We start from the raw sequence: 23339 nt of genomic DNA, 5'->3' as shown, positions 1-23339 counted from the left end.
TTAAAACGCATGACGACCATGTCAAAAGCACTGCTGCTAGCAATTGAATTTCAGCTCAGGTGGTGGTGAGAGTTTGACCTTAGCCTGCTCCTTTATAAAAATGACAGCTATATTGACGCACTTAATTTGCACTAATCTTATTTACTTATTACAGCTACAGAGTTGCCGGTCATGAAGATCATCTGGAGGCATCCAATCGCTAGTACTGTCAAAATGTGGTAATGAAAGGTGAGCATCTTACATGACTTCTGAAATTCTTGATGTTAGACATCCAATCTATTTTAATTGGGAAGGATGGCAGTGATCATTCACCAAGTACAGTGTTTCCTCGATTATCGCTTATCACAAATTCACTTCTACTGTTAAAAAAAATAATATATTTTTTTAAAGTTCATAAAAATGTGAAAATCCAGCCGAGGGTTCGATCCTAGGTGGGTCGTCACTCTGTGGAGTTTGCATGTTCTCCCCGGGCTTGTGTGGGTTTTCTCTGGGTACTCTGGTTAATTCTCACATCCAAAACAACATGCATGGCAGGCTGGTTGAAGACTCTAAATTGCCCATAGTTATGAGTGTGAGTGTGTATTGTTGTCGTTCATCTTGTGCCCTGCGATTGGCCGGCCACCAATTTAGGGTGTCCCCTGTCTGGTTCCCAAAGTCAGCTGAGATAGGCTCCAGCACCCTCCATGGCCCTTGCGAGGATAAGCGGTACAAAAAAATGAATTAATGAATATTCCATAGAGGTTCACAATTAGAAAAAAAAATTCTAAGGAATTGGGACGGTAGAATATCGATGGGAGTATTTTATTATTACAAGCCATGAAAGTAAATAAGTTTTTGGGGAGTGGGTTGAAGTTAAAGCGAGAGGCGACCGTTTCGCCTTTAAGAGTTAAGAAACTTGAAACCTTGTTTGCGCAACAATCAGTGCAGCTCCCAGCCGCCAAAGTGTCTAGACTAGCACATGATGGTAGTCAGCCAATGGCTCCAGCGCTCTCCTCGGGGGCCCCGCGCGCGCGCGCGCGTGTGCGTGTGTGTGTGTGCGTGCGGGTCTGTGCGTGTGTGTGAGTGTGAGAGAGAGAGAGAGGGAGAGAGAGAGAGAGAGAGAGGGAGGGAGAGAGAGAGAGAGGCAGAGAGAGAGAGAGAGAGAGAGAGAGAGAGAGAGAGAGAGAGAGAGAGAGAGAGAGAGAGAGAGAGAGAGAGAGAGAGAGAGAGAGAGAGAGAAAGAGAGGGAGGGAGGGAGAGAGATCGGTGGTGGGGTGAAGGGGGAGTGAAAAAGAGAGAAATGGAAAGAAAGCGAGCTGGCTTGCTTGCACTTTGATTCAGCTCTGAGGAGAGAAGAAGGAATGCGCTTCTTCGTCCCAGGGATCGTTCGCATGGATCCGTCGTTGGGATTGTAAAGCAAAAGAATAAAAGAAGAAGAAGAAAGTGGCGTCTCGGGAGGGCGAGGATGTTCATATCGAGCGCATTGTTTGGGGATTTAATGATTCCCTCTGTGCTCAGCGCGTAAGAAAGCAGGCAAGCAAGCAGGCAGGCAGGCAGGCAGGCAGGCAGAAAGTGCCCCCAAACTATTGCAGTCTGCCACTTTCTGGAGCTACTACTTTCTCCTCCACGATGGACTCCAGGTCTTCTACGTTCTTGTAAAGAACCCCCGTCGTTTTATTCTTTCGATTTCGTTGCATTCTTCTCGGAATGTGGCGATCGGCGTTTTAATGTGTTTCGTCGTGCGCGCTGAGTCTCATGTTGCCGTTTGGCCAGCCGTGCTCGTCGCTCGGTCGGCTGTGCGTTTCGCTCACTTCTCCATGTTGAGTGTATGTAAGTGAGCTTGGGACGGCCGTAAGCGAGTCACCCCGAAGCCAGCGAAGCCAGCAGCCCCACCCCCCAACCCCGAATAGATAGTCAAGTTGTCGTATGTTCAGGACGAAACGCTCGGGTCTTGTGCGGCGACTCTGGAGAAGTCGTTTGATTCCAGATAAAGAGGGGCGCGATGGAAATGGCCAGAGTGGCGAGGGATGCAGAGACGAATTGTTTGCCAACAACCCGCAGAAGATTCCCAAAACGGAGTTCCGAGCGGTGACCCCCAGCGGCTCTTTCCTCGGCAGCGGCGGCGGCTGTGGCGGTGGCCCTGTGGACGAAGGCGCCCTGGGGTTGGTGGACCAAGAGCAAGATGGGGGCGCGCCGGACCAAGGGGGTCCCCGCTCCATGCAGGACAGCGACTCCAGGACCGTGACGTGTTGCTTATTTCAAGAGCGGGACCACTCCGAGATCAGGGCCCCAGAAGCGGGCCCGGAGAGCGGGGACCCCGGCTCGTGCCACTTGGCCCCCCGGGGCCCCGGCCAGCGGGATGCCGGCTCTCCCGAGTCGCGGGCTATGCTGGAGCAAGAACTCAAGTTGGCCACGCACTCACTTCTAAAAAAGCTCAAGGAGAAGGCCCTGGATACTTTGCTGGAGGCGGTGGAGTCCCGGGGCGGCCTCCCCAGCGACTGCGTCCTGGTGTCCCGGACTGAGCTGAGGCTGGGCGGCCATGTGGCGGCCCCGCAACTGCTCGTGTGTAAACTGTACCGCTGGTCTGATCTCCGGCACCCGGCCCAGCTCAAACCGCTCTGTGAGTGTAAAAGCTATTGGGGCCCGGACAGTCCCACTGTATGCTGCAACCCTTATCACTACAGTCGCCTATGTGGGCCAGGTAAGAAGAAGTCACAACTCCACTTATACTACGTATTATCCATGCACAATCACATATAAAGCAGTGCTTCTTCAGATGGTGGCCTTTGTGGTAGTAATCCAGTCGTTTTTGAAGTGACATAATGTCGTATATCATATCAATTACATCTAATCAAGTATTTTTTTTTTAAGTTTTACCTAGTACCGCCCACACAAGGCACTCTATTTCTACCAGAATGACCAGCATTAACTCATGGCCTTCCATTGACAACAAGAGATGTTTAATTCATTTAAACTGAGAGAATTTGACTACAATGCCCATCTACATCTCATTGACTGTCAAAAGGACTAATAGTCAAGTTGGATTGGACGTCCAGCGCCGTCAATGGCAGACAGTGAGTTGAATGAAACACAGTAGCATCGTAGTGTTCATGAGTAACAGGGTTTTATTCCATAAAGACAAATGTTAAGTTTGTGTAAGCAACTGTGCAATTGTCACTAGCGTCCACTCAGGAGATGACAAGAAAACAGTTTTAAAATGTATTTAGCAAATTAAATGAAAATGACGTTAGTGACACACGTGTTTTGCTCTTCAAAAGTAAGTCATGCTGAACTATAATAATGTACGCCAATGGAAGCAAAAAGTTTAGTCTACAGTAATTCAGTCATTCTTTTGCTTACCACTAGAGGGAGCCCATTTGCAGTAGCCCATTTGTGAAGCTGTATTTTTGCCATTGAGCTATGGCACACATTTTGCATTGTGGAGAAAAAAAAAATCTCATGGCACGTCGCCAAATTTAAAGTGCACACAGAGGTTAATTGCTATTTAGAACTAGAGCATAGAACTGCGCTATCCCCATTATACATGGCAAGATGAACTATGATATACAATATTGGTTTTGGATAAATAATAATAACAATATTTTCAGACCAGTATTAGGTAAATGGGATATTTAACAACCCTTGCAGACTTCTGGTCGGAATCGCTTAATTGGATTACTCTTATTTTTATACCATTTTAACTCACTTTTATTGGAAAAAAAAACGATTTAATCACATCTTTTGTCAAATATTCGTATGCGGCAGCCTGTGACATATGGATCTCACAACGACAAAAGAGATTCATGCTTTGGCCTGAGCCATTCACTAATATATGCCACATGTCACAAAAATGTGACTACTTCAGTGGTTTTTCTGTATTCTATCTTGCAATTCAAGGTAAATGCACATGTAAAGCCATAGTTGTCCTAATAATTGTAACAAACACCCTTGGGCCATTGGTGCTGGTTTCATAGGATTGAATTATGGCCACGTTCAACTTGGCCAGCGGCAAGCATGTAGTTTGGCTAAAAACCAAACGCCAGGCCACTTGACCCTACTGACGCCATGACAACGTACACTATCATGTGCAGAGATGCAAGTGTCAGTATTTCTGTCTCCTCTCTGGCACAGGAGGTGGATTTTCCATAACATCCACATTTACAAGCCAGCTGGCTGCGTTCGGCTCTTCAAAGGCATGCGTGCAACAATATCAGATTAAACGCAGCTCCAATGTTGTGCACACAAAACCGTGATTGGGTGTTATTTATTTTTATGTTATGTATTTATTTTATTCAAGTCTATCAGCGTTAATGGCAGTCAAGCACGATCACTACAAAATAGTGATATTTTTGTTTCTTAATTTGATTTCAACATGTTGTGAAATGTAGTCAAATTGGATTTGATGTCTATCACTGTCATTTGCAAACATACAACTGCAAAATACTAGTATTTTTCAGTTTCTTCATTTGATTTTAACATGTTGTAAAGTTCTGAACTCTCAGCGGTCAGAGAAACATTCTTTTTAGTATAAAGTGCAACACAATGTAGGCCCCTATAAAGCTTCTTCTGCGGGCCATGTTCAATAATATTTTCCTAACCTGGGCATCGCATTTGGCCCATGGGCTGTAATTTTTACACCACTGCTTTAGGGAAATGTGGGAATGAGTTTTGCCTCCTGTTGTTGTGGTGTTGCTTCCCTCTGAAAATGGGAGGTGGATTTCACATTACACATTTCAGGACCCAGGCTTGTAGTAGACATAGCTCACATGCGTTCATGCGTGTCCCGATAGAGAGGGTATTTCTTTCATGCTATTCAAGGCCTGAGTTACTAATCAAGATTTTAATCTCTTGCTCGGACATTGAAATGGTCAAGTCACATACGTCACATTTGGAGGTAAAAACCTTTAGGAAATTCTTATAAAACTGAAAAGTCAGAGTGAAATGAGTCGGTCAAAACGAAGTCATTTTAAATAATCGTTCCTTCCACATGCTTTTTAACTGGTAACCTCTATTTTTTTTTTGACTTGAGAGACTACATTGGACTAAATCAAACACATCTCTTTTATTTGGCCTTCCATTGTGCATTTCTAATGAGATCCATTTCAAGTTGCGCCTTTAAAAGCCCTTTTGTCCCAAAAGAGGTTCCCTCATGCTATTTAGGTGGAGGAGTGGTGATAATATAAAGTTTGCATAGTGCTGGCGCCAGACTGACTCGCAGTGTATCTGAGTGACTGAGCTCAGGTCCTGGCAATTACTGCCGTCACTCTTAAAAGACCTGCTGCTATTATGCTTTTCTCCTTCCCATTTTCCCTGCAGGCAAGGTCACAGCGCGCTTGCAGACTTTTCTTTCCTTTCTCCCTCATTGTGGAAGGAGCTCTACTTCCCCCCCCCCCCCCCCCCCGCCCCCCCCCCCCCCTCTTTGCATAAGATAAAACCATTCTGTCTGAAATAAGCAAAGCTGAAAAGCACACATTTACTTTCGATTAATGCAACTGCTCTGTGAAAATTCATCCGAAACATTGGCTTCATTAGCATTTTAGCGCTCCAGCAGTTTTGGTGCGGTGTTTAATTTAAGCTTGATGTTTGTCCTGAAATATTCCTGACAATTTCACATGTATTATTTATTATTGCACTTTATACTCTGAAACTTCAACACTCATTTTTGTATTATTGTGTTTTAGTTTGTACTTTAGAACTGCTGTTTCTAATAATTTGGACACATGCTACAGTTATTAGTTTATTGCAGTTATTATTATTATTATTATTATTATTATTATTATTATTATTATTATTATTTGGTACAGTTCATAGACGACAAGCTTTCTAGTGGACTTAATATATTTTAGCAGTCTGTGTACCAGTGTGAAACTTTCTGGTACAAGTGCAAAAATACAAAAATGTACACAATTCTCCCCCCTTCACACTTTGCTTTTAATTTTTACATAATTGTTTTATAATTCCAGAGTCACCCCCACCTCCATATTCAAGGCTCTCCCCTAATGAAGAACACAAGCCACTGGGTAAGCTTTTACAACCTGTGTCAACTGTGACATTGTTAAATTGTTTCACTAACATGTTGAATAGACTCTTAACTCAAAAGTATAAGCCAGGGTTTTTGTCTCCTGCTCCTTGGGAACTGGTGAAAAACCATCCCATCCATTTTTCAAAAAGGCTGGCCATAATTGTTCTCAGTGGTGTACAAGGCGGAGTGAGTACTGCGGGTTCTAAAGGCCGCCGGATTGGCTAGCACGAGGTCAGCTTCAGCTGGGCTATCTGGAAGCACTTGTAGGAGGATGTCATCAGTTAAAGCCTGTTAGTAATCCAGTGCTGTTATCTATTATGGGATGAAACTAATAGTCTTTAGTGGATGGGGAACATGATATTGACACTAGCAGTGATGAATAGTGCCAGGAGAACGCCTGGAGCAACATTGCAGGAAGGTTGATGCACCTAATGAGGAGCCTAATTCCTCTTTTCTTCCCTACAGACCTGTCAGACTCCACATTGTCTTACACTGAAACGGAGGCAACCGGCTCACCTAACGTCACAACAGGGGAATTCTCAGGTGGGTGTGCTCCTGCAACTGTCGTCAGATTCCTAATAAGAAGCTTATGTATTAAAAGTCCATTTCTGTTGTAAGGCACTAAGGATTAGATGAGATTAAACTTTATTCATAAAAGGGCAGACTTAAAAAAAAAACATGTGATGGCCACCTATGTGGACCACAACAGTTTGTCAGTGGCGGAATCTTGTTTTTTTACAAACACACTACAATTCAAAATTCATATTTATCAAAGGAATAATGTTGAAAGGGAGCCATGCACTTTTATCCTTGCTCTCAATGTTTTGTGTGACTTTCCAAGTACTTTCTGTAACTATTTGCAAAATTTATTGCAGTGCCTTTTATCCATTCCGGCATTTTCATTCATTCTCTCAGGTCAGTTCTGTATTCATTCCAGCTGTTGAGCGTGTCTGAATGAATACACAAACCTACCGGGTTTCGTTTTGGCCTTGTGTTTTATTCCTTCTCATTAAAAGCTATCAAAAGCGTGAGCTATTCAGATAAAGCTTTCATTGTAAGTAGCCGTTCCACAGGGCGTGCGGGCCTCCCCACCCTCTGTTTTCCTTTCAGAAATATTTGAGTGGGATAAAACGGTAATAAGAGCCGAGGCTCATTCAGAAACATACACGCACACATATACTTGTGCACGTGCGTATGTGCAGACGTGCAAGAGTCAGTCTAGCGTGGATGTCGTGGAAGGGAGGGTCTGGGGAAACCACCAAGGCAAGTGAGGAGAAACAGACAGACTGTCCTCTGATTTGAAATGAAACACTCCTTTTTGGTACCCGCATGAGCTCAAAACCCCTTGAGCCTCGGTACTAGCGCCACAGACGGCATCATGTAAACAGGGAGTATGAGCAAGGGTCTGCGAGGGCGCGCATTTCCTGTTGACGGCTCGGAAGGTCGAGTCGCTGGTTACCTGGCAGTGACGTATTCCGTCAGAGACGAGGCCCCCCTGGTAGACGACTGTCACCGCCCAGTGTGTCCCACTGTGGCGACACTCCCTCAGTCAACAAATGAAGGGCTTGTCAGAGCGTGCGCCGCAATTCCTGTGAGAGTGCGGTAAGCAGGGACTTTCTAGCCAAGCGACGCTTTGGTTTCTCCCTACTGCGTTGCCGCTCGCACATGCCGCACTCGGGTGAGAGGCTGACCGCTGGACCAGGCGGGGATGTTTTTTTTCCACGCTGTGCACTAATTATCGGAGCCACCCCAGCTCCGGTCGTGTGATTCAGCTTTGCGAGCCAGGCTAACAGTGCGGTTTGAACTTACCTCAGCTCACTTCACGACAACCCGCGGTGAAATACGTCATGAGCAATTCTTCAAAAGAGGCTATTTTGAGCTAAACACATAGCAAAGAGACTAATTCCACGTAGTGCATCTCAAACAACCGCATAACCTGTGCCTTGAGAGGGAGTTTGCAATTTTCCTTCACTTCATCGTAATGCTTAGGGTCGTTGCTTAATGTGAAATAGACAGGCTAAACCAGGGGTGGACTAAGTATTCCACAAAGGGCCGCAGTGGGTGCAGGCTTTCGTTCCAACCTCTAAAGAGGAAACCTTTCCACGCATCTGGTGTCTTAGAAGTGCAATCAGTGGATTGCAGTGATATGCTTCTGTCTCTGCTGGATCGGTTGGAACAAAAACCTGCACCCACAGTGCCCCTGATTCTCTATCTACTTTGAGACCAAAATGTGTGGCTTGCACACACATTACATGAAATGTAATTCTGCTAACAGATTCAAACATAACCCCCTCAGTGAAGGTATTGATGTCAAATGTCATGAGAAGGCTGAAGGAAAAAAATCTCATCAATCAACACTGATATAGAAATAACACTGACTTTGTTAACTTTAGTGTTTAATGCCCTTCAGCTTCCAAAATCAGACATTGCGTACGGCATCTCACTTTGAATTACAACCTCGTCATGTGTTTTTTTTTACAAGTCATTGCAGTTTTAGCATGTTGTTGACCTGTAAATCCCACTCCATGTGATCCGCCTCACAGTTCACTTTGAGAGGGTGCGTTGTGTCTGTATGGGAGCCAGACTTCAAACCCTGACAAGGCAACAAGTAGACACAAGTGGGTGGGGTGTAAAATGTCAAATAATCAAGTTCCATGTGTAGCCTGGGGCTACAGAATTGAGTATTGTGTATTCCTTCTGCTCAATGCAATTGGCTAAAAACACATTGGAAAATGGTTGCTTGGGTAAGGTGTCTACCCTGAATGTTCCAAATCACTTGCACAACTTGACGGCGACAGTCGAGTTCAAATGGATTGGCGTCAATGAGTAAATACGGAACATTTGTGTGAGTACGTCATTAACAAAGCATCAAAGGCCGCGTTGCCATTATCAATAGCTCAGGCTTGCCGTCCTATCTTTAGCCAAAATGTGCTCATAGCCATCTGGACCAATCCCAGTGGTTTTATTTGAACATGGCCGTGTCACATTGTGAGAGAACGACAGCCACCAGCGGACACTCTGGGATATCTGTCTACGTCAGGTTTACTTGGGAACCACATAGTATTCTGTGTGTGCATGGTGAGAGAATGTGCTTTTGCCTGCGCTGCCCTCCCAGCGTGCCCGCACACCTGTTTCCTCAGCGCTTGGGCCTCGTCGTGCGCACATCAGAATGAAGGCCTTTGAAGCAGGCCTCATTACTTCCTGTATGACTGTCTGAGGGCCGTTTGCTCCCTACGCATTCACTTTATTACGGCACTCTCATTCAGGGAAAACTTGATTTCACCAGCTGGATTTCTCCTGGTGAAAGACAATTCCTAGGCAATAAATGGAGTGGCACTTGCTCCCATACATTGGTTGTGAAGGCATTATTCATGGCCCATACACAGTAGTAGTAGTACAGTATAACTACAAAAGACAGTCGTCTTGCAGTTTATGTATTTACATTGTTTTTGTATTTTTCAACAATAAAATGCAATGTTGCTTGGTTATAAACAGTAATGTGATAAAGGTGTAAATTAAGCAGTTGTCTTGATCGAGTCAAAGCACCGTGGTATTTTCAGACATTTGGACTTGGCAGAGGAATGCAGTGTACTAAGTTGTCATGTTGTAATGATCCCTTGCTAGGAGAGTGCAGACATGCCGACGTCCTAGTTTACTTCAATAGAAAACAATATTTACGATCAATGAATGATGCAATCCTTCTTACTGTTCCTGCTTTAGACCGCTGTAATATCATGACTCCGGTCTGCCGACATTCTTCCGTCATCGCAGGTTGTGTGCCCAATCAAGCCATGGAATTTGTCAGCATAACACTCTGCACAAAAAAACGCACTCACGCTGGTGTGACTGCAGGGTCTCCCTCCCTTTTACAGGGGTCACGTGACCAGGAGGACATACAAATTGACTGTCCTCTTTTTCTTCCTGAGTGTCAAAAAACGGAAAGAACTAAAGTGCTCCACGTACTCATTTAGTAGAGGGCATCAATAATCAAACGTTCCCACATTTATAAATCAATTCTCATTGTTCACAACAAGCCTCTGTCTCTGAAGTCAAAGTCATGTATTGACAGACAAAAGACCATTAATAGGAACCAACTTCATGTTTTTTTTTCATGAAATTTAACTGCGGGTGCTCCAATCACAATAGCCAGAAGTCGGATTATTATTTTCCTAACATGATTAAACAGTATACATATTAATCTCTGAATTGGCAATGGGATACAATTCATTTATAAAGTAGTTTTCATTTGAAGTATCGTTGGGCATTTTATATACTGGACGATAAATTGATATGGAATTTATCATGACAGGCCTCGTTCACATATAGCAGCAAGTGCATAGAAACCTTGTTGTTTGGGCTCATCTGCCCCAATAGATTGACATATATCGTCAGGTTTTACACCGCAGACCCAAGTCTTTGCCAGCGCCATCTCAGTGTCTCGCCGCCCACACTCCCTCAGGAACCCCGATGCTCCAGGATACGGGATGTGGAAATAATGTGACTGGAGTGCTTCCACCCTGCCTCCTGAAATCAGGTTTTGCGGATTGTTTATTTGAGGGGAAGGAGTCCACAGACAAACATCCTGTTTAAAACAAAAAAGTGGCCTGGGTTTTGTAGCCTCGCAAGGACATGGACTACCCCTCTGACAGCGGGGGGTGCCTGAGGAATGTTGGAGAGAGGAGTGATACGTTAGGGGGTCTTGGGGGGGTGCTCTCGTCACCCCGTTTGTCACGTCCAGCTCGGTAGAGGCCTGTAGTTGTGCCTTACATGCTGAGGGGTCTTGTGCGCCATTCTCTGTGTAGTGGTGTAAAGCTCTTCTTACCCACAATCCCTGTCTCAAGTATCTGTTCCTGTCCTGGGAGGCTGGCTTCCGTTTCCTCTTACGTAACAACACACACACACACACACACACACACACACACACACACATACACACACACACACACACACACACACACACACACACACACACACACACACACACACACACACACACACACACATACACACAAAAATGAGGCATTGATAAGAGCGATAAGCACATTTTTCATTTTCCCTTTCTCAGCATTGTTAGGCTGCCATCAGAAATCCACTTTCAACATTTCCTCTCGGGGGCTGTTATGCTCAATGTCCTCAGCACAGTCGAAAGCAGCGGTTCATTTACATGGCCTATTGTCTTGTATGCAAGTGTGTATTTGTGGTTATTTTGGTTGTTTGTGTGTTGATTGCAGTGCAGATTGTTTCCACAGACAAAAAAAAAAGAAAAAAGAAACGTCATCTGGCTTTTAGATCAAGGCGTTTCCATATGTTTGCCCCCAGTTCAAGATGTGTCGCCCATCAAGAAAAATAAACATTGAGCTATATTTTAAATATTTTATGATCTTTCGTGGTAGGACTCTGTAAAATGTTCCAACAAGAAGTCAATTTGAGTTCAGTTCACGATGGAATTATTTAGCCCAGTAATCTTTGATTTGACTTGTCCTCCCCCTGCGGAGTGTGTCAGCAAGAGGGCAATAGCCCTGTCTACTCTCAAATCAGTGCAGCATCATGGCGGCGTGACACCAAATTATGAATTCCACAAAGAAGATGGCAACTTGTCATCATGTGTCTGCTTATTACAAGACAAGCTTTGTTTGCGGATTAAGGCGCATTCCCATTCCAGTTGTCAAGGGGAAGTTCTTTGTTGGGGAAATCAACTCTCAGCTCTAGAGCTTGTAAATCTAAAGTGTGTAGAGTATATTGCTATTTGAACACAGAAATAGCTCGTTTGCAGTAATGTCTTTAAAAAAAAATTGGAAGCCACGTTGACCAAGTATACAATAATTGTAAGGATATATACATCTGTCGGACTTTCCGCTGAAGGCACACACTTAAATTACTCTGTCATGATTGTGCTTTTTATGAGTTTATAAGATTGAAAGACATGTTTGGATTTCTAATGTCTTGAGCGAAAATGGTTCTTACAAATGAGTGGGCTTATGACCATTGTTTTGATGATTTGTGGAAAATTGGCACCTCCAACCAGCCATTAGCAGCTGACATGAAAGCTTCTCAATTTGACATCTAATTTTAAAACATTCGATGGTATGGTTTACGGAATGGCTTATTGGATTCAATCACGCTGACGTTAATGAACCTAATTTCCCTTGCAATTTATGCAAAGGCACCACCTGCCTGCTGACTAATTGTCATTTGCACAGAATACAACTACCAACTAAAAATTCACCCTTGGTGAAGATCTGAGCACGTTTTAGTTTTAGGTTCTACCAGGAGCCTTAATATGTTTGAATTCAGGCATTTTTAGTTTATCATTAAAGTGGCAGGCAATGAGTGACTGATTGATTGGGCAGATCTGAAGGGCCAGGCTAAATTTTGAGTGGATGGCTCGGTGGCTGCGAATAACCTTTAAAGATTTTTTTTTGAAACATTGCTTTTTCTTCGAAGAGCACTTTGTGATTGAAGATTTAAATAATTCAAACCGTGCCATACTTACAAAAGCACCAAATTGTACTGCTTGCCCGGTAGACAGTTCGAATGTAGTAATATAATGTTGCCTATGCGCGTAGCGCTAATCCAAAGCATTCCTCAGTGTGGCCTAAAAACCTTTACATGAGAAACAAGCATGCGGGCTTGGCATTTATCTCGCTTTTGGCCAGCCAGCACGGTGCCGGCGCTGTCGGTGTTTGACTAACTTCTGAAGGGCTCGCAGATAAAGATTAATCAAAAACCTCCTGCTTGACTCTGACTCTAATCTGCCGGCACCACGCTTGTCATTCAAGGTAACACGGTGCGCAGTGTTCAACCACAGTAAATCGTTTGTCTTTGTGTGCAGTGTCAAAGTAAGGCGATGACTTCTGCCCCATTTTTTAGCCTGGCCAGTGACCTAATCTTGCAGGAGGGATGCTGCTGCCATCTTCACCCCACAGCACAGCAGCAATAGCTCCATTCATTCAGTTGAGGGCATGGGGTTACAGCAACAAATAAGGAGCGTGCAATGCCATTAAAAATGTATGGAATGTCCAACTGTTAGTTTAGTGTTTTAGTGTGCCTCCTCTCAAGGCTGAGAGGGGCGAACAATGCTCCCCTTTGAGCAGCAACAGTAAATGTGCTTGCCTGGCAAAGAGGGGACGGAGGAGGTGCCAGCTGCAGAGGCTGTTTTTATTTTCTGACCATTTTACCCACAATTATAAATCCAGACACTGGCCTTGGTCGCCTATGATTTAGGCCTGTGGTCTGATTGCCGGCTAAAATAGACTCGAGATTTTTTCTTTTCCTCCCTGGAGGAGCATTGACAGTTGCGCCCGGATCTAGCTAGGGCCATCCGTATTTTTAAAACTGAGAATAGCCGGTGCATTCTTTAAGCCACCAGAATGCTGTGTGCGGCTTAACTGCGGAGGCCCGTGTCAGTCGACATCTCCAAACAAGCCTTTTGCCGCTAGAGGTGAAGGACAGAAGCTCATTGTGGACAGAGAGGAACAATAAAGTGCTTCATTTTCTCTGCCGGTTCACATGTAACTGGAGAAACATGATTTTCTCTCCTTCATTATCTCAAACATGATCTGCTCCGCATAAATCTCTCACAGTGCTTAGTCTGAACGTTGGACCTATAGTAGACATCGACGGTATTTTGAGAGGGCACACAATATAATATATGAAAATATAGCGTCGCTCCTTCCTTTGTCGTTCATTCCAATACCCATCTATCAAAAACCGCCTGTGATTCTTCCATCCCGGCTCGCAGGGTCTGTAGCTGTTTATCTAAAAAAAAATGTTGGATAGTGTTGAAACCGGTCTTCAGTCAATTGTTCACCACCGGACATTTCCGAGCATGTATTTATTGGCCCGGAAATATCAAAAGGCCTTCCCCAAATTGTTCCCGCAAAATTCATTAAATTTTGTTCAAAATGTGGTGAGAAGTAATAGGTTTTCAATTCCAAGTCAGTTTTATAAGTTGAAATGCAATGTGCAAGATTCCTATTGGTTTTGTCCCTGCCCCGGGGTTATTAAAAAACATCTTAGCGTTTGAAATGTTTATTTTAAGTATCTTTTCTTTCGAGAGCCTTTCTTCAAGTTTTTCCTGTGTGGCTGCAGTACACGCAGCCAGGCTGTCGCATTTCAGGGTACGGTTTAGATTAGAGGTCTGGCTGTAACTTCCCCCTCTTGCCCTTCATGTGACTGCCAGCACATCATTTTCATAATGAAATCCTGCCATTGCCTTTAACTTCAAGACTTACTGCAGATGTTGACAGAGAAGGGCCATGCTAGTGATTGGAAATGTTCTCTTCTACTTTTTTCATTTATGTCTATCTTGTGTTGTGAATGGACTCCATTGAGAAATGTGGCAGTGTTGTTGTATGCGTTTGAGGTGCGGAGCAGTGTGTGTTACACCTCAGCAAGTGTTTTGATTGAAACAGAAACTCTGGTGCCACATTATCCTGACAGAAGACATTTCCCTCACAGAGTCTGATTCCTTGCGCCCGATCAATACAAAAGCCTTGTTAGAACTACAACTTTGTCCATCCTAGCCAATGGAAACCGAATACCAGCCTTTGGTTTTAATTCTGTCTTGCTGAAATAACCCGGAAGCTTGGAGTTTATTATTGTTCACATGACACAGAATGAACATGATTGCGAAGTGTACGATGTAGACGTTCGAATTACTGTTGGTCGATAACCCGGCTATATTTGTGCGGTAACACTCTTCAACATTGTCTGCGTCTTAAGAAATATTGTCCAGGAGCTTCTCCATTTGGAGCGTTAGGATTTATAGTTCCAACAAGTACGTTGAAATTCAAGTGGAAAGCTGGCCACCCGTAATTGAATACTAGAACTGAGTGGAAAATCTTAACTCCAAATCAAAACCTCAGAATTCAGGTTAGTGTGCTAACCGCGACCCAACTCTTGCCTGTTGGAAAATGTTTCGTAGCTTAGGTTCCTGCGGACCCTTGAAAAGTCTTAAAAGGCATTGAATTTTTCATTTTGAACTCGATGGCTGACAACCATAGACATCTGTGTCATTTTATCTGAGGGTGGTGGCTGTAAATGCTCTTCTTTTAGTGCCATTGACAGCATGGGATGTCCAATCCATGTTAACTAGACGAGAGCAAATGTGTTAAGTTTGATTTATTGTCAGGCTCGATTTAAACTTAATTAAAAACACCATTAAAAAAACTTACCTTAAGCCGTCGGAAACCCTGAATGGAACAATGTTGTGAGACTCAAAGTACAAATATACAATTTTTACTCTATAGTTCAGTTAGATTTTGAACTTAATCTTTGAGGGTGGGGGGGCTTCTTCCTGCACCACCAACACCACGTCCTAACCAGAGTAGGAAGTTAGGAGGCGCAGGGAAGAGGAGGGGAAGCTGAGGAATGTGCAGGGTCCTCTTTACTTAAAGGCTCCAGCCTACTTGGCTGAAATCTGCCTCTCACACTTGCAAACAAACACTAACGCGCACTCACATGCACACGTAGGTTGTACGAGGAGGTCAAAGAGCGCAGCCACCCAGCAGGATGTTCACTGAATGTTTTGCTTTCGGTGCTCGGCCGCCTACCCTCTTCCACGTCTCCGGGCCTTGAAGGCGGTCTGGACATGTGACCTTCACGACCCCCCATAACCACCCATAATACGGCCGAGCTTTGAAAAGAACTGAAGGACTCTACAATAGAGCTAGAGCGTCTCGCATTTTGGCGCTTATCGCTACTTCAGAGGAAACTTGAAGGAAGCGAGTCGCACGTTGTCTTCCTTGTTCCTTCCCACCATGCACTGCTTCCAGGGTAGCCTCTCTGTACTTTATTTATTCGATTCACTACAATTGTGTCGCTTATCTGCTCTCAGGGAACTTTCCGCTGCGTCCCAGCTACAACGTTTATTTTTCCGCTGCTGTTGACGGCGAAGGATATTCTTTTTATTTCATTTTTTGGGCAGCTCTGGTTCGGCTATTGCCATCAATGACAGCCAATGAGTTTTGGTTGTTGGTGTGTTTCCTTAGTTTGAGTATTGTAAAAGGTAATATACTGAAGTTTTGATGGAAAAAAGTTTCAATTTTACAACAAATCTAGCCATGCTGTCCCCATCAACGGCAGTAAATGAGTTTAAAAGACTGAAAAGTGCTTAGTGGTTAATAAGCAAGTGTTCACGACATTTGGGGGTTAAAAGAAAAAAACAAGTTTTTCTGGGAATTGAAAAAAAGATGTTCAAAGTACTATTGTCATTGTGTTTTAAACATTTTGACGAGCCAGGCTGGATTTTCTGGATACAGTTTCTCAATTTTGTCCCGGCCTTGTTTTGCTGGAATTCGTATCTCTCTTTCTCTCCCTCCCTCCCTCCTTCCTTATCTCCCTCCCCCTCGCGGCCAAGAGCACCAGACCCCGGGGAGTGGGAAAAAAAATCCATAGACATATAAAAGCAGCTTCGGTTGGCGTGTCTGACTGATAAAGCTGACTTTGATGGCAGAGATAGCCCAGGCGCCAGCCTAAATGTTAACTGCTCATGGTTAGAGTCTGCCTTTGGGAGCCACTGTGTACTCGATTAAAGACCAAACATGGCGGGGTAATGAAGTTGTTGTTTAGGGTAAAAAGAAAAAAAGGATCATGTAAGGGAAAGGTACTTAGGAATGCCCCCAAAATGTTACAAGCGCATTGCAAAGAACATCAAGTCCCCCTGCGGGTTTTTCCTTCACCCCAGCCCCCCTCAGCCTATCAATTCATTGGGAGAGACTAATAGCCGGAGGGAATTTAATCCTTGGCACAGGATGAGAGGCTGCTGCCCCCCTCTCTTCCCTTTTCTCCTTGCTGCCCCCTTCCCCTCCACTGGCCTGCTCAGAGATGGACTGGAAACACTGTTGTTGTTTTTTCCCCCTCTTCTCCTCTGTAAGCTTGCGGAGGAATGAGTTCATGTGTGTGCTCCACTCCTGAAGAGCAGAGATGGCTGAGAGGGAGACGCACTTAAAGAACCATTTAACTCATTTTCTGCCTTTGACGGGAATAGACGTCACAACTATTTTGACCCTACTTTTAATATGGTGATCCTTTATCACGTGACTTGGTATAGCGTATCGCGATGTAGGACACAATGAAGTGTAACAAAATAAGAAAAGTATTGGGAAAAGGTTTGTTTTTTTATTTTTATTTATTTTATTATATTTCAATTTCTTTGATTTCAATGTGTTGCCATGTTTTTACACTGGGAGAGCCACTTTTTAAGTAACTTGTGTTCAATCGGAGAAGTGCAAGTTGAATTTAAGCTTTTTCTGCAGCCCAAAGTCAATGATATTTTATTCATTTGCTGCGGGTCAATAAAAAAACGGTCAGCGGGCCGTTGTTTGGACACCTCTTCCTCCATTTCTTTCATGCGGGCTCAGCGATGGCGGACATTTTAAGGCTATTCATTAACTTTTTACCTGGCCTGGTGCACCCACATTCTGACAGCAACGAGAGCACTTGGAAGCCCGTTATGTAACTTTTTACTGCTGATTGACTCGTCAGAGGAAGTGCAGAGGCTTCGTGAACTCCGAGAGTGACACTAAGAGGAGAGGCTTTTGAGAATAAAACAACAATAATAGCACGTGCTACTATTCTAATGGGTAAACTGAGCTGTTAAAGGGCAAAAGGGTTAAATGGATGCAGAGAAGCAGTAATTGCTCCCATCCTGCCACGACTCCACCCTGAGCAGACCCTCTCAAAGGCTGACGTGGATTCAAAGAGTCGGGCGCATCTGCTGTGGTCAAACACACGCCCTCCCCTAATTCGCCGCCTCGAGTCTCGTTTGAACGAGTCCTTTCCTCTGCCCCTAAATCGAGCCACCTTCTATTTTTTTCACCATTGAAAGTTCGATCACAAAGAACGAATTTCAGTTTATCTATCGCAGTCAGTTTGTTCTTTATTGCCTCTTCCTTGTTTGGCTTATCGAACATTGAAAGAAATTCAATTAATTCTTATTTACATAATCATCTCATTTCATTTTCTGAACCACTTTATCCTCATTAGGGTGGCGGGGGGTGCTGGAGCCTATCCCAGCTCAACTTGGGCCAGAGGCAGCGGGCACCCTGAATTGGTGGCCAGCCAATCAGGGCACAAGGAGACAAACAACCAGTCACACTCATACCTAGGGGCAATTTAGAGTGTCCAATCAGCCTACCATGCATGTCTTTGGAATGTGGGAGGAAACCGGAGTACCCGGAGGAAACCCACGCAGGCCCGGGGAGAACATGCAAACTCCACACAGATGGATGTGACCTGGATCTGAACCCAGGACCTCAGAGTTGCGAGGCCGACGCGCTAACCACTCGTTCCACCGGGCCACCTATTTACATAATCTTGTATGTATGTGTGTGTGTATATGTATATATATATATATATATATATATATATATATATATATATATATATATATATATATATATATATATATATATATATATATATATATATATATATATATATATATATATATATATATATATATATATATATATATATATATATATATATCCCATCCCGCTGCTCGCTATTGGTGGAGCTCTGTCAAAGAGATCCCAACGAGTCCCCCTCTCAAAGTTCTCACCTTAGTGCCCCCCTCCTCCTGTAGCCAAAACACACAAGTTGAGAAGAAAAACACAAACACGTCTGCTTGGCCGACACGTGCGGAAAAGCACACGTAGACGCTTGACACGCCAGAGAAACAGGAAAAGGCCTGGCTTGCGTAGCCTTTATTGTCTTCCCTCTGAGTGAAACAACCTTTGTCCTGCTCGTTCCTCTTCCTGGTTGCTCCAGGCGGGCGGTCTGGCTTCGTTTGCACTCTTTAGCGGCTGCGTGTGAAAATGTTGTCTCCAGAAAAAAGCATATAAGTATGCCAGTAAACATTTTGTTTACATACTAGAGCTGCCACACGAGAGTTTATTAGAAATTAAAATGATATGATAAATTAAATGATTGGTCACATCCCAATAATAATATGCGATGAGTCAAGTTATTTATTAGCATGTATTCTCTTAATTATTTATTCCTTTTTAAAATGTTTCACTAATTACAGAGTAAAAACAAAAAAACTATAGGTGAAATTTTATCTCATCTATTTTTTAATGCAAATGGCATATTTTCAATTGTTTTATTTAAAAAAGCAAGAACAATACATTACGTTTCTTGAATCCTGTAATGCAAAAAATAATTTAAATGATTAATGTATGAATTGAGTGGTCAAATAATCAGTTAGCCAAGTTATTAGCTATTATAAGTGTTCTTTTTTTCAATTTTGAATGTAATGTTAAATTGTTTTTTTAGCATTTTTTCTAAAGCAAAAAGTTAAAGGGTAAACATTAAATCTATTTTTATTATGTCTTTATTTGTTTACTTAAATAATGAGAGTAAAAAAACAAAACATTCTCTTTGTTATCCATTCCAAAATTTCCCAAAAGAAAAATGCATTCAATATTCTCTCATTTCTGTAATTTCAATAGTACACAAACCCGATTTATAAATGAACAGATGAGTCGACTAAACCCCAAAATAATCAGTCGTTACTAGTCAAAGTTCACCTTGATGTGAGGGCTCCGTTTGATTTGAGACAACAGAGGGGGCTGTAAACAAGTTGGGTGCGACTTCTTTGTAAAGGCCGCTCGCAGTAAACGCTGAGCTGCAAGCGGAGGAGTCGCAGTGTGGAATTCACTAATGGCGCATGCATGTCGGGGCCCCTGACGAGTGGGTGCGGGGCCGGGGGCTCATTTCAGCCACCAGTGTGTGCGCAAACACACAGCGAGCCTGTCTGCGGCCCCCCGACTCCCACTCATTCCTAAAAAAAAAAGAAACAAAAAAAAAGCCTTGAGCCAGCGCATACGGTCGCGTCTGTGCACGTCTGGCTTTTTGTTCATGTTTTCCCCAAACTTGATTAAGGCGACGGAGAGGCTTTTCGTCCGGGAGACGTCTTCACCTTAAAGGCGCCCGTTAATGTGGCGGGCGGTCATTACGCCCCGAGCGCGCGCAGCCTGAAAGGAATGGGGCCGCGGGCTGCGGGCTTTAAATCCTCTGCGCCAATAGACTCCGTGAAACAAAATAATGGCATCACTCTGTGTGTGAGTTAATGGGAGCTGATAGCATGAAGGCCGGGGGGTCGGCGGGTCACGGGCTTGTGCTAAGTTGTCAGGGAGCTGAATGGCGTCCCTGGGCCCGCGGTGGGGGATGAGTTGGGCGGCGGGGAGGGGGACCCCCTGCCTCTCGCCTACCGACCCCTCCTCCCCTACTCCTGAGGAATCTGTGTATGCAGGGGAGGAAGACGTGCTCGTGTTTTGTAGGTGCACAAAAAATGGAATTTGGCCCAATTGTAAAAAAATCGGCAAATAACTGACAACTGTTGACAATTTTGTTGTGGTTTTTTAAGCCACAAAATGAATTTGAAGATTCTTTTAAGCCCAGTTTTTCTTGAGGAAGCACTGATAAAGCATAACTAAGCACTTGTTGCTTTCTCCCAAAAAGTTTAAAAATGGTTTTGTTTTAAACACATTGGCTGCCATTAGGAGCAAAAGACGAACCAGATCTGCCCCTAAAATCAACTTTTTTGCACGCAATAACTGGCATATTACCGCCTACCGACTGAAACCCAGGAAACACCTCAGCAATCTTCCTACTATACTATTTAAAAAAAAAAAATGTATCTACCTGACAGTCATAGTTTGCTCTAAAATTGAGCTGTTTTACATGAACCAAACAGTAATTACATTATTGGTTGCCATTTAAAGTCTCTTCATCACTGCAAGTCTTCCCAGTCAAAATGAATTTGGCGTCTTTCATCGGAAGCAGCTTTTTTTGAAAAAGATTTTTTCTGTACATGCTACCATAGCGCAAACTACGTGAATAGTGAAATGGATTGAATATCTCTCCTTGTTGCGGGCACTGTAACACGATCATTCATTTATAAAAGATATATGGCCGCCAATTGTAGCGAATGCAAAATAATGTTTGTAATACGGAAAATAAGTGTGCCAATTGGTGAATTGCCGGGTCAAATCTGCTGAAAAGTGAATTAGGAGGCGGCTTTATTGTCCTTTGCGGATGCCGAATTCATTCCTTTGAGGCGCGAACGTGTTTTGAGCGTGAGTTCGGCCGTCTGCCACGAGGGCGCCCTCTCAAGGTGGAGCGGGCGAGGGCAGGTATTCCCCGCCGCCGACCTCGGTAACGCCCTCAGGATATGTATAGTGTGCGTCGGATGGATGCGGCGGCGGCGGGCTTGGATTTCAACGCGGCGCCTCCTTGAATATTTATAGCGTAGCCATCTGCCGGCTACAATTAAAAGCAGATCCTTCCCGACGTGCCGGTGTTGACGTTTTGCGTCTCCTCTCGTGTCTCGCAGATGCCAGCATGTCGCCCGACGCCCCCAAGGAGAGCCACTGGTGCAATGTGGCGTACTGGGAGCACCGCACGCGCGTGGGCCGTCTGTACACGGTGTACGAGCGCTCCGTCAGCATCTTCTACGATCTACCTCAGGGCACGGGCTTCTGCCTGGGCCAGCTCAACCTGGAGCACCGCAGCAGCACGGTGCAGCGCACGCGGGGCAAAATCGGCTACGGCATCCTCCTCAGCAAAGAGCCGGACGGCGTGTGGGCGTACAACCGCAGCGAGCACCCCATCTTCGTCAACTCGCCCACTCTGGACGCGCCGGACGGGAGGAGCCTGGCGGTGCGCAAGGTGATGCCGGGCTTCTCCGTCAAGGTGTTCGACTACGAGCGCTCGTGCCTGCTGCGTTACGCGGCCGAGTCAGACTTCACGGACGGACCCTACGACCCCAACAGCGTGCGCATCAGTTTCGCCAAGGGTTGGGGGCCCTGCTACTCCAGACAGTTCATCACCTCCTGCCCCTGCTGGCTGGAGATCCTCCTCAACAACCACAGATAACACGGACAGACCGCACGCACCATCCCAAATATCATCTACCTAGATTTAATATAAAGTTTTATATATTATATGAAATATATATATATATATATATATATATATAAATATATATATATTATACTTGTAAATACGGAGTCCTTTTTACAATGTCGTTATTTATGTATGGTGCAATGTGTATATGGACAAGAGGAAAAAAATGGAAAATGCACTTTGGCTTATCTATATTATATATATAGAAATATATATAAAGAGAAAGAAAATTTCAATACCAACTTGAGAAATTATACAGCAAAATTAGGACTGAGCCTGGATTTGGTGTATAGTTTTTATATACTATTAATATCCAGACGAAAAGCTAACCATTCACACATTGATAATAAAGTATTTGCATAATACGCCCCTTTGTGTTTGTCTGAGCTTTTACTGGTGGTGTCAATCACCAATTTCAGGACAATCTCATATCGTTTGGACAACGATGGGATATTTGCCCATATTACAAAGTCTGCCACTATCCGACTAAATTACGGTAATTTTCACCGGAGCCAAAAAAATCAAATCAAAAATACCAAACAACTTTAATGTTTCTGGCAATGTTGATGCTAGAGTTTTTCAGACATTAGTAAGTAAGTGAAGATGCCAAAAAACAAACAAAAAAAGACCGGTCTTGACTGACTCAACACTAAGGAAGAAACATCTATCCCAGCCGAAAGCTAAAACAGACCGTGGCTTGAAGCAAACAATGATCGCACTGAAATATGAACTTTTCTTTACTTCTTTCTCCACTATTGCACATCAGACAAATAAAATGCATTGTTTCTTTATGAACTAAGATTCTTTCCACTGGGATGCACATGATAAAGGTGTCGTCTTTTCATAGACAGCTCTAGTCGCCCTATCTAATTCGCACCCTCCCGGTCAAAATAGGACGTCTGCCTACGCCAATGGTAGAAAACCATTTAAAAGAGCCAGGGGGGCAACAAAGCAACCCGAGACGGCCTCTGGAATGTACACTTTTTCTACTGGAATCTTCCAAACTGCTGCCAGGGTGGATGTGGTTTCTCTGGCTTCCTTCATAATTGCTGGTGTTGGGTTAGATTGCTGGTGTGGCGGTGGTGAATGCGCGCTCATCCACATTTGCCAGCATTCAGCAAAGGAGCCATTCAGCCACTCTCCTTCCGCCGACAACAGAGCGGCTTTTAATAGACGAGCACGAACGAAGGGCATTTTTTTGAAAAGCTCATTACAATGGGAAGCAGGCTTTAAATTGATAAAACCATTTTCCAATTCAATGTGCCGCCGAGAGAGGCGTCTCGGGCTCAGACAGGCCTCCTCTGGGCTGCTGCCTGTCTGGAGCCGACACTGTGGCTCCACTTCCCTACAACTAGGGGCCATTATCCCGCTCCTTTGTGTCTCTGTTATGGGAAAAGGGTCCACGTCACCACTGGGGAAAATC

The 23339-nt window shown here is 44.2% G+C and overlaps 1 protein-coding gene across 1 annotated transcript; it reads left to right on the top strand.

Moving 5' to 3' along the window:
* The first annotated feature begins 1272 nt into the window (after positions 1-1272).
* Positions 1273-22281, top strand: smad6b (SMAD family member 6b). The gene is made up of 4 exons (XM_077596991.1): positions 1273-2680; positions 5943-5999; positions 6467-6544; positions 21345-22281. The coding sequence occupies exons 1-4, from the start codon at positions 1906-1908 to the stop codon at positions 21884-21886; spliced, it is 1452 nt and encodes a 483-aa protein (XP_077453117.1). The 5' UTR covers positions 1273-1905; the 3' UTR covers positions 21887-22281.
* The last annotated feature ends 1058 nt before the right edge of the window (positions 22282-23339 follow it).

The sequence above is a fragment of the Stigmatopora argus genome, chromosome 3 (assembly GCF_051989625.1).
Source record: "Stigmatopora argus isolate UIUO_Sarg chromosome 3, RoL_Sarg_1.0, whole genome shotgun sequence".
Classification (NCBI taxonomy): Eukaryota; Metazoa; Chordata; class Actinopteri; order Syngnathiformes; family Syngnathidae; genus Stigmatopora; species Stigmatopora argus.
The sequence above is the reverse complement of the archived record's forward strand: the minus strand, read 5'-3'. Positions and strand labels throughout refer to the sequence as shown.

Excerpts from the sequence above, each read along its gene's own strand:
- smad6b (XM_077596991.1), top strand. The coding sequence starts at position 1,906 with ATGTTCAGGACGAAACGCTCGGGTCTTGTGCGGCGACTCTGGAGAAGT. Across the intron at positions 6,000-6,466 it reads TGAAGAACACAAGCCACTGG|ACCTGTCAGACTCCACATTG; the intron begins GTAAGCTTTTAC and ends TCTTCCCTACAG. Across the intron at positions 6,545-21,344 it reads CACAACAGGGGAATTCTCAG|ATGCCAGCATGTCGCCCGAC; the intron begins GTGGGTGTGCTC and ends CGTGTCTCGCAG.